Genomic DNA, 15,919 nt, shown 5'->3' on the forward strand with positions numbered 1-15,919 from the left:
TATTAAGCTTTTAATGGTCTTAACAACAAGTTATTGGTCAGGAAATGAGCAAGAATTAAACAAATAGATAAAGAAACTCAATATATTTTCCCTTTGCATCAGATGTGGTAGATAACCAAATAATGACTAATCTTTTAAGAAAAAAATCATCCCAGATATTTTTTTTGGAAAATTTCGTACACTGAAACATGTTCTAGTTTGAATTTTACATCTCACATTTTAATCGTTAGCATGATTTCACCTTTGTGTACAAGAAGACTATATAAGTGAATTTCCCTGTTTCTACTGTAGCTTTTCCCCAAACAGTTCACTGCAGCAAAAGTAAACCAGCAAACTGTGGCAGAGGAGGTCTCAGGAGTGCATCTGGTTAATTCTTGCTAATTTTCTTACCAATGATTTGTTGTTAAGACCATTAGAAGCTTAATATTTGAACTACCGGCTTTCCTGAACTAAAATATGTTTCCCCTTTAACTTCTATCTCAATAACATGTAATGTTATGGCATTTTTGAAGATTATCCCCAAAAGTGAAAAGGAGAAAACTGAAAATTTAGATACATCCAACTTCAATGAAAGACAGCAACACACGGACTGTCTATAGCAACTGTTTTTTTTTTTTTTAAATTATAATTAATTTAATTTAATTTTTATTTAATATGTAATAAATGAGACATACAACTTATAATGATAACCATGAACACTATGTCTTTATACCTGCCTGTATTCATAGTCTACAGACAGCCTACAGCCTGCATTTATAAAATACCTTAATCTAGTTATGAAAAAAACCTGATTTGAGACACTTGATCAAAGAATTCTAAATTTACGATGAGAAGTGTGTGATTACTTTGATTAAAATAATTAAAATATATTATATTACACAATGTGTTACTTTGATTACACAGACCTCTTCACGCAACTAATCTCTGTTCATCTTAACATCAGTGCTGCAATAACAGATGTTTAAGTCATTCAGTCCTGTACTGTTGACTAAAACTGCTGTTATCTAGACAGAGTGTGTAAGCACTCCTCTCTGTTTTGATGATGATGTCAGTGCAGAAGTATCTTGGACATTTTCACAGATGGTATCAGATTACAAGCTGGCTTAATTAGGGACATGTTTGTTATGATACAGCATGTTACTATCTAAAGCATTACCAAAGCATTACATTCACAGTTTGAGAACATCAAACTTAGCTAGCGATGTTTTAGACATCTTCAGGCAGACTGACAACCGCATCTTACCCAGCATGATATTCGCTGGAGGATAGACTAGGCAAGATTAGAAAGTAATGAAAAATATTTCCAAATGATTTTCGTGAAATATATTCATGGTTTCTCAAAGAAGAGGGGTTAAAGACTGGCGTGCCAAGCATCTTCAATGAGCACTAATGCAAACAGCTCACCCAGTCAGCATGCCTTTTGGACTGTCACAAACTCAACTATGCATCTCACATCCTAAAAAGGAGAAAAGAATCAAATAAGCAGGTACAGAGGTTTTGACGTCAGCTGGCGAAGTGGCAGATACGTATTTCTGTCGTGTCATCTGATGTCATCAAGACCCTGAATGCGGAGCTGATGGGAGAGTGGGCTAGATGGGGAAGGATGGAGAGAGCTGGAGAGGGGAGGGAGGAGGTAGGATGAAGCAGCCTGTGACATCACTCCAGCTCTTATATACTGGGTGGAATGGAGCCCAGCGCTCCTCAGTTGATTCCTGAAAAAGCCAACAGGACACACGGCACGATAGGCTGGACAAGGAGCCTAGAGAAAAGTGTCTGTTGGAGTCATCTTCATTTCCTGATCTTGCTTTTGCTCTCATTTTACTTTGCCCTGTTCACTCTATCCACTCCTTCTAGTCTTGACCTATAACCTTATGGACTCGGGCCTAGCTTAAAGGTGCAACATCTGTGGGATTGTCAGCAAGATGTCAATGCAGCTGACCTTTGTGGTTTTTCTCTTTCTGACCATCAGTGGACTCTGCTCAGGTAGGCACATCATCACTGCACAGTCATCAGTACCCCACAGATTTTGTTTTGGGGTTTTCTACCACAGCCGATTCAGCTCATCAGGTAATATTAGTAAGTATAGAAACTATCTGTAAGCTGAGGTAACTGCTTTAACTAATAGAGTTACTTATAAATTATGAAGTTAGAGCAGATGAGAGGAAAAAAATAAGCAGTGCAAATATACAGCATAACATTTGTGTAACTGAGTGGTTTATTTAATCATGGGAGCGCAAGATGACATTAATTCAGTTAATATTCATATGTATAGAGAATGTGCATCTGATGCATCTTTAATTCTGTATTTTTACTCAGATAGAAAACACATCTAATGTATTTATTATTCCATCAGTTGCTTTACCTAATTGTGCTTACAAAATCAAATCAGTCATCTCACAGAGAGAGAAAGAGAGAGAGAGAGATGGAGAAAAAGAGGAACAGAGAAGTAAAGAGAAAGAAAGTACATTTATTTCAGATTATTTAAATAAATTTTAGTTTTATAATGCAGTTCAATGTAAATAATAAATTTCTCTAATCCCCCAATAGAGCCGTGCTGCAAATGGTTCAGTCTACAAAACAGTTAAATCATAAAAAGGCACGCAATTCACAGTCTTTTCCAGTGGAAAAAAAACCACTCCCTGTTAGTGTGCGTATTAGGCACGTCTGGCCAAGTTGGAAAGATCACACAATTGTATGAATTGTGGAGTGAAGAGTGAAGATGAGCAATTATTGCAATTAGTTTGGATGGAAACTGCTCTTTTTCCCCATAGTATTCTCATGGGCTCTTTGCTAAGTTTTTGCTTGCGTTCTTCCGTAGGGCATATCTGTACATAACTAATGTAAGTATTATTTCTTCCCAGATGCTGATCAGGCCAAAGAGGCGATGGAAGAGGAGATACTGAGCAGCCTCTTTACTTCAGAGGTAGAGTATTACAGTAGTTTCACACTGAAAGCCAATTGCTAGATTCAAATCTTTGTCAGTGCTTGCTGGAAGTCCTTAAAACATTTAAAATGTAGAGAGATTGGTGAAATAGAGATTTTGGTGATGAATAGAGATTTTTGATGGGAACAGCTGTTCACTTACAGAGCTAGTAAAAAGCTCCCTCAAGTGACTATAGATGTCAGCAGGAAGTCTTTGGAGTGTTGATTTGACCTTTGAGAGAAGGACACACAGACTAACCTTAGTGTAAGACTTTCATCATGTCTGTTTTTTTTAGAGATGGGGACTTCAAACTTCAGGACAATAAATTAGAAATCTCATTTCTATATAAATGGACAAGTGAGATTTATAGATTTACAGTTTGTGGTGGCTAAAAAAACTTCCAAACTTCCTGAATTGATTGATGTAGTGATTGTGCTTAAACTTTATATAGAATGATATTGAGTTGGCTCCACGGCACACACTATTTAATGTTCAATATATTTTTATGAACATTATTAAGCTGTGACATATTAAGCTGTGAGGCTCATTGCCAGTGGGAATACATTATAAAGATTCTACTCTCCTCTAGTTATCAGTACGACATGCACAACGACACTAAAAGTAAAAGCCTAGTTCTTTGGAAAATACATAGAACCACTTTATTGATTGGCTTATTGACTAACTGCCACCAATCATTAATATATACACAAGGACACCCAGTATTTGCCTCTTGTGTGAAGTCAAAGCATGAAAAGCTAGAGGTTTATAGTTTATTGATGAACAAGGTGAAATCTGTTTGGTTTTGATGATGTATAGCTGTCTGATTCTGGACTGCAAGTGCTGATAGAGAGTGTGGGCAAGCCTAGAAGTGTGCTGCTTATCAGTGATTGCATCGCTTTCCAGACACTTTTGCTTAACTGATGCAATTTACTCACAATCAGACATGAGACTGATTTCGGTAATAGCTCAGAATCAAATTAAGCACCACATTCTCACTTAAGGGATTTGCTTGAAATTCAATTTCTATAACTTGACCAGTGCTTTGCGCACAGAAACATTACAACATTAATTATTTTGAAATATATCAAATACAGACATTACAGTTTAATGAAATGTACAGACTATCAGATATGCAGTCTGCTGACCATCCTATGTCTGAAAGGTCTCATGGGAATATCCTGTCTTTCGGCTAGAGAGAAAGTCATCACTCAGCTGAACAAGTCGCCCTTTCAGCCATAATATTGAATGTTTTGAATGTTCTGATTTTTAAACCAAGCTAATTGGATAGAAAACGAATTTATGAGCTATTTCAGTTTCTATTATGCTTCTTATTACCATTCTTGAGAGCTTTATTATAGACCTCACACAGTCAGGGGCATTAAACAGAATTTACAGACTTCATGTCAGGCTTAAATGAAGTTAGTTGGTCCTGTGGATGCAATAAAATGAGTGCACTGATGGCAGAGAAGTGGGTATGCTATGGGTTTGCTATTGTAGAGCACAATACTGCTTTAAATGCAGAAATATGCTTGATATATAATTCTCTCTCTCTCTCTCTCTCTCTCTCTCTCTGTGTGTGTGTGTGTGTGTTTATGTCTGTCTGTCTGTAGCTACAACAGAGCAGACACAGCTCCCCCCTGTGGCAGATGCCTGTACTAAACATGTGTCGGATGCTGGCGAGGGTTAGTGAGCCCTGGCAGGATGACTGGTACGCAAACAAGTTCCAGCCAGCGTATGACCAGAGGGTCTCCACTGCTGTGAGCCCAACATTGCAGGAACTGTATGACCTCCTGACCCTCTGCAGAGTCCTCCAGCCCAAAGAGGTGGGAGAGGAAATGTAAAGGAAAAGATGTGTTTGCATGCTAGCACACAATTACATCTTCCTACTCTGCAGATGCAGACTTTAAACACACAGTCTTAACACATCTTTATACCACATCATGCCTTTAGTTTTGAAACGAACCCAGAGCCGATGAACAACCACAATCACGACACGACAGACTGCATTCATTTCATTACACCTTCGCATACCCAGCACACACAACACATATATCAAAGCTAAACCTGTTGTCTTCATTTCTTTCTCTGACTCTTGTTTCAGCTTGACCAAGAATACCTTGAAGTGGACCAGAACAGTGACAGGCCACTGAAACGAAAATCTCCATATATTCTAAAGAGGCAACTGCACACCAAGAAAGCGAGGCGACCATATATTCTGAAACGAAGTTCATTTTACTGACCCTTACGACCACCAACAAACAGACACTTTACACTCTGTGAATATGTTGCTATTTTCACAGTAGTAATATCTAAGCAGTACTAGCTGGTTTATGTGTTCACTTTGGTTTGCTTTAGCTTATTGTCACACCGGAGTCTTGTCCCACACCAGAGTCTTGTCCCATGTTCTCGTTTACTAAGGGACTGGTTGTGTAAATAAAATCAGTAAGCATCTACTGTATGTTTCCTTGTAATATTATTATATTTGTTCAATGATTATTTATTTATATTTATGACTACAATTACATATATTGATGTAATTAAATGATCGTTCAACTACTCGAAACATGCTCCTGGTTATTTGACTGAAGTAATTTTACACAGATTTCTCTTTTCTGTTTGTTTCTAACAACTAAATGTTATTATGTTTACTTAATGATTGCAAATGGATTGCTGCTTGCTTATATAGCAGAGTTCATTGAATTGCATCTATAAGATCGTTGGTTTTCATGCTACAGTATTCATTCTTCTAATCAATATTATTGATGTCCTTGAACAAGCCCTCAATTCCAAAATGTAACGTGACATACCAAAGGATAACTGAGTAGAAAATTGAAACATAAATCTTAAGAAAAAATATAAGATTACTTTCATGATGATTCAGCAAGGCTGGGTGCTGGGTACAGTGAATTAAGAAAATGCTTGAGGATGTCACTCTCTGCCACTTTCTGTTCATTATTATTAACAAGTCCAGTGGTCAGTGACAATTCAGTAATGTCTGACTAACTCGTGTTTACGTATTAGTTTAATAAAAACACCTCATACATACAGACAAATGCATGCAATAGTGTGCGTACCCTTAGGACGCAATAAAGAAGACAAAGCAGTAATATAATTACTGTATAAGGATTCATATGTTGAATAGTGTTTGATTAAAAAAATTATAGTGAAAACTATCACTTTAAGAGATTGTATCTCCCTTTCTGAATGAGATAAAAAGATTATCCAATAAATATTGTGTGCTGCCTTACTGCCTCTGGCCTGTTACATATCCTCTGTGCAGTTTGTGCTTTGTATCAGTAGTATTAACTTTTTACATGCCTGTTGTAACCTATTATAATCCCAGGCCTACATTGTGTATGTCATAGTGCCTACTGCAAATCAGGTACGGCAACAAAAAGATGATAGCAAAATATTGATTTTGTTGAATAAACCATGTTATACTGTATCACATGTATATCACATGTGAAGTGTATGTGATTTGTCCATAAGGGAGTTAGCATGTTAACATTCTTAAACAGATTCTTAAACTCTTTAGATGAGATTCCTAAAATCTTACATCACCAATAAGTTATTGCAGAATAGACAGTTATCAATCTTTTAGTTGTGTGTAAATGTTTCCATAAGACAAACTGAACAAAAAAATTTCTGCTGGATTTACAAAAGTTTCAGAAACTGTGATTTTCTTCATATTCACATGCGTATATTGATCACCTGTAACATGCAAAGTGTGTTCCAGACACAACTCATGTAGTGATGCCCACAAAACTCCATACAAGTTCATGTGCTCAGACAGCTGTGAGCACAAAATGAATGATGAGGGTAAAGGCTTAAAGGCAGAAGTGGAAGTTACATCTACGCCAGTAAATATATTTAATAATATATCATATTAATAATAATAAGTGAACACTAAATCTTCCATCAACTGAGGTATATTGTTACGGCTTACAGCTATACACAGACAGACCGGTCGGTCCTCGTTTATATGGCAGCATTTCTTTTATCCTAACTGAATGATTAGTTTTATTGGTCTTAATTTATGGGTTTGTGTTGGCTCACTTTCTTCATATTCTTTAATTAGTGCCAGTAAAATAAAATGACTGGGTTTTACAAAATTTTCTCAGTGGTATTATTAGTGCCTGACCTAGTGAACTAGCATGAGGATGTGTTTTTGATAGAGACTACAAAGCAGTTCTATAAGTCATGCTGGATAAGTGTATCTGCTTAATGCTATAAATGTAATAATAAAATAAGCAATTTAAACTTGACAGTATATACCATAGCAGTACTGCAGTAATATTCCATATGTTGAGTGTATGTTCCATATGTTCCATATGATCAAGTTGAGGTTTACATTAGTAAGTCTTCTTATCTGTACATTTACACACACTCAGGAGCATGAATAGGAAAAATATGAACATTTTTCTGAAATTTACGGGATTTTCATGAATATCAAATTCCTTGTATAAGTGCTCGTATCCAGCTTGATGATTGAGGCCAACTGTCAGTCAAAATTCTCGGCACACCTTCTTCTACATCTGTTTTTCGACATCTTTTGACATTTTTATAGTCATTAAGAGTGACTGTGGAGGAGATATGTGGATATGAAGGAGGCAGTGCTGTCTGTAATAGGATGTTCTTATTATTATTGGCAATATTTTCCCACTGTTTCTTGCAAAAACATTCTAGAGATGCCCTCACATTCTGTCAAATTGTAAGGGTATGTCATGTGCACAGCCTGCTTCAGGTCACCCTACAGATCTTTAGTTGGATTCAGGTCTGGGCTCTGGCTAGGCCACTCAAAAACATTGATGTTCTTTTGGTTGAGCCATCCCCTGTAGCCCAGACATGTGAAGAATATGAGAGATTGTTGTCACATGCAGAGAATAATCAGTACTTGTCAGATATGCATGCAGCTCCTTTTTTGTTGTTGTAGGTCTCTTGGCAGCCTCCCTGGTAAGCTTTTGTCTTGGCTTTTTGTAAATTTTTCTTGCCTTTTTGTAAATGTTCTTGGTAATGCCACTGTAGTGCCCCATTTTCTCCATTTGTTGATGATGGCCTTCATGGTGTTCCATGGTACATCTAATGTTTTGAAAATTCTTTTATACCCCTCTCCTAATCGATACCTTTCGACAAGTGAGATACTGTTTTGTAAGCTCTTTGTGGACCATGGCTTCAGCAGTCAGATCAAACCAAGAAGATGTGAAGAAAATCCTACAGAAAAAACAGCTTTTATTTTGGGTTAATCAGAATACTTTTATTGATGATAGCTGTATGATAATTACTTTTGAACATAAGATTGGTTCATTCTGAACACAGCCACACCCCCAATTATAAAAGGGTGTGCATGCTTATGCAACTAGTTTATTGTAAGTCCCTAAAATGTTTCTGATTGTTTTTACTTCATTTTTATACATCGCAATTTCACATTGAGGGTGGAAACATTTCTGACATGATTTATCTTAGTTTCATTTTTTACTTAACAAAAACCTGCCATTTTAACAGGGGTGTGTAGACTTTTTTTTATATCCATTGTATATTAAACCTGGTTACTCTTTATTTTCTGTATGTTTAATTATGAAATTATGAAAGTACTCATTCATTTAAGACTTTTTGAAACTTTTGACAGCCAGTGTAATTTAAATTGACCGTTAAACCTCAGATCTTGATTAGACTTGTTTTTTGAGCCAGATTACACAAAGCTAAATGAATTTAGGCCTCCAGTGTAATTAGAACATGTATAAATGAGACAAACATCACTGGATCTTTATTTATATGGATATAAACGGATATCAATCTGATTGATTATCACTAATCCGTCACACACTGCTTGCTTCCCTCTCATTAACATAATGGGGCACACTGAGCACTCTGGATTTCATTTCTTTAATTATCTGCTTCTATTTACACGTACTACTGCAGCTAAGTAATTAGAGAAAAGGACACAGAGACTTGCATATAATTAATCCACTTACTCCATCTAGGCACAGACATTTGATAGCATGCTTAATACAAATGTCAAATGCAAATGCATCTCGTTTAGGTTTTAACTGGCAAAATAAAATGGAACTGTACATATTTGAGCAAGTCTGTTTGCTCATGTAGGCCAGGAGATGGCAATAGAGAAACATAAAAGGAAGAGGCACAGACATAAACCTCTACAAAGAGCTTTGTATGCGAGCATAGCACTGTGTTATAGTCAGTATCTAAGCACAGTACATGTACAATTGTTATACTTCTCCCTATACCAGTGACTGAAATCAATTAGTGCATCTTGTTAAATTTACATTATGCTGCCTTCAGCCTCCAATTCCTGTCCCTGAAAAATGCATATGGATGGATGCCAAGGAAACTTAGTCCTCCCCAGCATCATCTGTTATGGCCATGCTAGTGCTTGATAGTGCATAATTGTTTTGGCCACAATCCATAACAGAGTCGCTCTTTAATTTGGCTCAATTTTGCCGACGGAGCTAAAGATTGACAGTTTAAGTTAGCCACGGGGCTCCGTCACATTCTTAGTGTGATACTAAATGAAAGTCATCACCTTCATCTGCGCAGGGCGGTGGATCTTCAAGCAGGCCCTCAGATCAAGATAATTGCTTCTGAAAGAATTAGATTAGTTCTCTTTGTAAGAAATGTGATTTGCGAATTGGATGGTGGTATAACAAGCGTGACCTTGTACTATGACAGCGCAGTAAATAATTAGGGCCTGCATATGGGCACACAGATGAACAGGGAGGGAGATTGTGAAGAGACATTTCCTCACAGGATAGATTCAATCCAACCTAACATCTTCTCTAACTGAAGGCAGTATCTCCCCATAGCAAGGATACTTTCTCTCTCTCTCTCTCTCTCACACACACACACAGACACACACAGACACACACTCACACACTTACTATCTTTACTATCCTTGCCTTACTATCCTTGTGAGGACCTTCTATTGAAAGAATTATTAATTGAACTAATTAATGCAATATCTACACCTAAATCTCTAACCTCAGTAACCAAAAGGAAAGCTTTTGGCTTTAAATACAAAACAACAACAAAACAGTTTTCCTTTTTCCAAATGTCCCCACAAAGTCAAAACTGGTCCAGTCACACTCCTACAGGCAATCTAGCATAGCCACTCTGCCTACCTGAATGTTTTTGGACAGCTGGAGGAAACCGGGGAACCCAGAAGATATGCACGTGAACATGGGGAGAATATGTAACGTGCCACACACACACACACACACACACACACACACACAGTAACCCACACTCAGGATGGAACCCAGGACCCTGGAGCTCTGAGTTGGTAATGCTACCCTCTGTGTCACCATGCTGGCCTACTCAGATCATCCAAAAAAAAAAAAAAAAAAGGAAGTGAGGGAACACTGTATTAGACAGGTTCCTACATTGTGCCTTCATAATACATTCATCATTCATAAGCATAACAATGCTGGAGTATTTATAAAACACATATCAAATTTGCCTTGAATGGAAGAGAGAAGAATCCTCAATTATTATTGTGTTAATATTAGTGTGATATTTTAATCCTCGTCTAGCAGAATACATTCATTAAGCTTTGAAACATCAACTTCAATTTCTATGAATTTAGCTAACATATGGGCTTCTTAAATAAGTTGTAGATACATTAGTGGTTCCTAACAGTGATATACATGCAAAATTGATTACCGCTTTAGTTTGAGGGCAAATAATTAATTCAGCTGACAAATAAGCTTCATAAATAAGTGAAGTTGTATGAGAATGGTGCTGTATAATCTCTACAATGCACATGGAACACTCACACCTCAGTTGAGGAACATCCATTTCCATACTTCATATTTAAAAAAAATAAGGACAAATACAGCAGTCTCAAACAGTCTGCCCTGCTCTTTCATATAAAGAGAAAAAGTCACATGAGCTTCAAATGTTACCACACCTCACGTTTAGACACAATCCTGAAGCATTGTTTTATAAAATATTTATGCAAATCTTAGAAAGGTGTTATCCAGGCCTTTCTAATAGGTGAAGGGTTGAAATATTTGAAAATTGACAGTTTGTGACATCATCATAAATAATAGATAGATAGATAAATAATCCTGTTGGGCAACAGGGGAGATAGCAACAATGAGGGGCATAAACTGAGCTGATTATGTTTTAGTCTGCCATAGCTAAAATGACTTTTCCTTGCTCCACACACACACACACACACACACACACACACACACACACACATACACACACACTACTGCTTTGCAAGTCATCCCAACATTCTAGTTGCTTGGAGAAAGCAGCAGCAAGCCAGAGCTGCTTTGTTCTCTGTGCCACTGCCTCTCTCTCTCTCACTGTCTCTCTCTCTCTCTCTCTCTCTCTCTCTGTCTTTCTTGAACACTTCGCTTTTAAAGAAAAGCCCAGGGACAGGAGTTATCTCCACTCTCCACACAGGGAAATCCCCAGCATTAATCTTTAATTAAGGCCTTTAGAATGGATAAAGAAACTGCAGCCATTTTTGAAAGAGAGAGGAAAGAGAGAGGACCATGGCTAGATATGACAACAGAAAGATGACAGAGAGATGATAACAAGCACCACAGTGCAGGAGTATATTAGAATTAATTTGTTCTTCCCTCATCATGTACATCGTCTATGACTAAGCTAATTAAAATTATTCCATTACACTGCAACGCTGTTGAAAGCTTGATTCTGATTGGTCAGAAGTTGTTGACTAACTTTCTATAGCAGCAGCTCTGACAATAGTGCCGGCTGCAAGGGCTATATTAATGCACTCGTTCTAATATGTTATCATTTCTATAGTTCTACAGCAGCTAATTTAGCGGGACTCTACATAATCTAATTAATTGTTATATAATAAACATCAACATCTGATCACTGATATGGTGAAGCTTAGGGATGTTTCTTTAACATTTATGTCATGGAAGGAGCCAAGAGTGTCAGAGCTTTGAAACACTTAGTGGTAAAGCTGTCCCTTTAAGTTTCCACCATGTGAAAGTCTTCAGGATGGAGGCCTTTGTGCTTTACTGTTTTTCAGTAACAAAATGAAATTTAACAAAGTTTTCTGTGGTATGAGTGGAATAAAACACCTTGGGATATACTGTAATAGGAAAATAATAAATGTCTGGGTGGTAAGCATAACTGTGCTGTGTGTTGATCCACATCCCACTACTTCTCATGGATTTTTTTCCAGCACACCCCTTCATCACATGAGAAAAGAGAAAAAGTCACATGAGCTTCATGTTTTATTCTTTATATACCCATGTATTATACAGTTGTTTTCCACAATGTATATCCACTACACGATTATGAATTCCTCTTTTGTCTATGTCTCGGAATGTGACTGATATTTAGGAAATGTTGGGTGGTAACTGTGACAGCCTGCCGTATGCATGTCATATTGTTTATGCACGCTCCACATGCTGTTGCTGAGAACAAATGAGCGAACAGCTTGCTACCATGCTTACTGAATGCAAATCTCCCAAATCTTTGTCTGCTCTGCTTGAAAATGCTCATAAAAATAAAAAAACTACAATAACAACACAAGCCTCTTATTCCCAGTTGGTTCATTCAGGCTGAGTGCTCAACATTATATAGTTTCATCTCCCGTCAGAGTTGGTCAGCATTCAGTCAGATCAAATTATAATAAAATCCTGATGTAGTGTGATCTCTGTTCTTCAGCGCCGATGGGGAGCACTGGCTTTATAGTGCTATCCCATTGAGAGTGAGTGTCATCAGACAGTAGTTAATGCCTATGAAAGTTTAATGCTTTCTTGATGAAAGTCATGGAGAGGACTGGGTGAGGGATGGCGTACTGCGCTCCAGGGGGAGAGAAAGAATAAATGGAACTAATTATCAGGTGAATGTGAATCTGGCTTCAGTGTTTGCAGTGTGTTGTGCTACTGTGGCTGGGAGGAGGCAGATGTAGGTCTTTACCTAGTGCACTGCAGTGGTGGCGGATTAACCCAGCTGAGCTCCAGGGAGAGCACCCACAGGCGGCTAGGGGACACAGAGGCACCTGCGGCACTGATAAACACCTGGCTATCACCATCACAGCCGGTGCTAAATGTGGTGTAATTGCTCTGATGTTCTTTCATCTCATCTCCGTGATTATCACAGGCCTAACTTAAGCCCTATTTATTCTTATTTCTGTCTGTATGCAGTACTGCAGTTCTTAGCCATGTTCTCAAACCCCTTTAAATAACAAAGAATTCACAGACCGCCTCAGTACAAATTTATTTCATGAACATAATCCAATTATTTAAATATTAGGCACAATATTAAGTATACAATTATGTTTTTGCACTTTATTTTCTCTATAGAGCTTTCTTAATTTCTATACTCTCCACTTATTCCATTTTATTAAATTGTTATTTATAGGCCATATATTTGTTTTTTTTAAGTTAGAATAATTTTTATAATGGTGGGTTGTGATTTCCACCACTGTAATTAAAAAATAAATAAATAAAAATCATGGACCCCCTGGCTATGCTGCATGGACCCCAGTTTGAGAGCCGAGTCTGTATAGTACTGGAGTTCTTAGTCCTGTTCCTCTAGTGTAGTTTGATCATGGTCTCATATTTTCAAAAAAAAAAAACACTTTTTGCGAAAAACAAATAAATGAAAAGCTACAAATGTGTGGTCATTACTTTCCATCCATCCATTTTCCATCCTGCTTATCCTACACAGGGGACTCAAGGCACAAGGCAGGGGACAGTCTAGACAGGGTGCCAACCCATAGCAGGGCACAATCACACACACTCACACTCCAGACAATTTAGAGATGCCAATCAGCCTACAATGCATGTCTTTGGACTGGGGGAGGAAACCAGAGTACCCAGAGGAAACCCCCAAAGCACAGGGAGAACACGCAAACTCCATGCACACAGGGTGGAGGCAGGATTCAAACCCCCAGCCCCTGAAGTGCGGGGCAACCATGCTAACCACTAAGCCACCATGTGCCAAGTCATTACTTTTATTGCAACAATTTAAATAAAATCTCATTCTGAAAGTTTTATGCTTCATGAGTTTTATGTTTAGACACCGCACATGCACTGTTACTGTCTTGAATTATTACTGCACTGTTTTTACAGTAAATCTTTTTTACTGGTACTTAAGTACTAGTGTACATACAAATATATGTATGTGCACTAGTATATATGCAATTATCCAATCAGCTGATCATGTGGCAGCAGTGCAATACATAAAGTCATGCAGATACAGGTGAAGAGCTTCAGATAAAGTTCACATCAGGCAACATCAGAATGGGGAAAACATTTCAGTGTTGGTTGTTGGTGCCAGATGGGCTGGTTTCCTGGGATTTTCTCCTGAGATTTTTATGCACAACAGTCTCTAGAGTCTACACCGAATATTGTAAAAACAAAACACATCCAGTGAGTGGCAATTCTATGGTAAGAAATGCACATAGCTAAAACTGACAACTTAAAAAGGGGAAATATCTATCTACCAAATAGAACAAGACTATCTCAAGCTTGAAATGAGTAAAAAATGTCTAGAAATAGGTTTATTAACCTTATTTTGGCCTGTTGTAATCTTATAACAGGAAATAGTAGGTAAATATGACTGCGCTCAAGATATTTCCACTTAGTAAGATGTCATTTTTTGCAGTGTATTGGGTCAGAGAAGAATGACGAGACTGATTTGAGCTGACAGAAAGGCTACAGGAACTCAAATAACCACTCATTTTAAACATGTAGAGCAGAAAAGCATCCCAGAATGCATGACACATTGAACTTTGATTTGGATGGATTGCAACAGCAGAAGACCACATCGGGTTCCACGCCTGTCAGAGATGAACAGGAATCTTGGGTTACAGTGTGCACAAGGTCAACAAAACTGGACAGTTGAAGATTGGAAAATCAGCATCTGGTCTTATTCCAATCTTCATCTGTCCAGTTTCGGTGACCTTGTGCACACTTTAGCCTCAGAATCCTGTTCTTGTCTGACAGGCGTGGAACCCGATGTGGACGGCAAGTGTATATGTATTATTTTGTTGTCTTTGTACTTGTGTGTGGTTTGTATTACTTGTAATTTACACTGCTGTAACATTTCATTTCCCTTCAGGGCTCAATAACGTGTTATCCTATCTCCTCTTACATGTGATACTGTGTTGTCAGGTTATACTTGGTCACAGAATAAGCTCTTTTTTTTTTCCACGCACTTCAGGATGTAGTTGTTTCTCATATTGTGGGACGGCTCAACTCCTGAACAGCTCATTGATTTCCATTGTGACTTGGCTATAAATTATTTTCCCTGTACTCTAGCAGTCGGAGCAGTGCTGATACAGACCTCAGTCTCTGTCTGTTTTCTTCAGAGACACCCCACCCTCATCCACATCAGCACACAGATCACACCCCTGTCAACAGCAGCGCTGAGCGCGTCTAATCGCACAGGGACCTTAGATCAGCTGTCAGACAGTCACCAGCTTATTACAAGCCATTCATCACCCACATCTCTGTTTGGAGCTGCTCCGCTCCTCAGGGAGATGCTTTTCTACAGCCTGCTGTTTACCCATCAATCTGCCCGTGCTTTTCTTGCCTCTCTTCATCAGGTCGTAGAATGGCATCCATATTACTAAGCTTTTAGTCCATTCCGAGGTTCTCTTTTCTGAAAAGACACCAGTAAGTGGTCCTCTGTGTATGTAGGCTAGTCGTCAAAACATGAAAAATGCAGTCATGAGTTGATTTTTCTTCTTAAATGGCAAAGCCAAAAACTATTAATGAACATGGGACAGCTTTTAGAATATGAGAGTGCTAATGGCCTCCAGCTGGGAACTGTAAACACTCAGCTCAATAGTGTACTTAAGGCTAATAAACATGCTCAAAATAGTCAAAATATTAGGGGATGAAGGATAGCAGGTGAAGGCCTGATCTCAGCAGGTGGATACCACATTTTCACCAGGATTTTGAATATCTTCAAACATTTATGATTGGTTAAAAACTTCACAGAATAACATCATACACGTTTTTTTGCATGGATTCT

The 15,919-nt window shown here is 38.0% G+C and overlaps 1 protein-coding gene across 1 annotated transcript; it reads left to right on the top strand.

The window, feature by feature from the left end:
* Window positions 1-827: 827 nt before the first annotated feature.
* On the top strand, window positions 828-5,377 carry nts (neurotensin). The gene is made up of 4 exons (XM_026927321.3): window positions 828-1,983; window positions 2,862-2,923; window positions 4,534-4,746; window positions 5,025-5,377. Exons 1-4 carry the CDS (start codon window positions 1,923-1,925, stop codon window positions 5,160-5,162), a joined length of 474 nt encoding a protein of 157 aa, XP_026783122.2. The 5' UTR covers window positions 828-1,922; the 3' UTR covers window positions 5,163-5,377.
* Window positions 5,378-15,919: the final 10,542 nt, after the last annotated feature.

This window comes from Pangasianodon hypophthalmus, chromosome 6 (assembly GCF_027358585.1).
Source record: "Pangasianodon hypophthalmus isolate fPanHyp1 chromosome 6, fPanHyp1.pri, whole genome shotgun sequence".
Classification (NCBI taxonomy): domain Eukaryota; kingdom Metazoa; phylum Chordata; class Actinopteri; order Siluriformes; family Pangasiidae; genus Pangasianodon; species Pangasianodon hypophthalmus.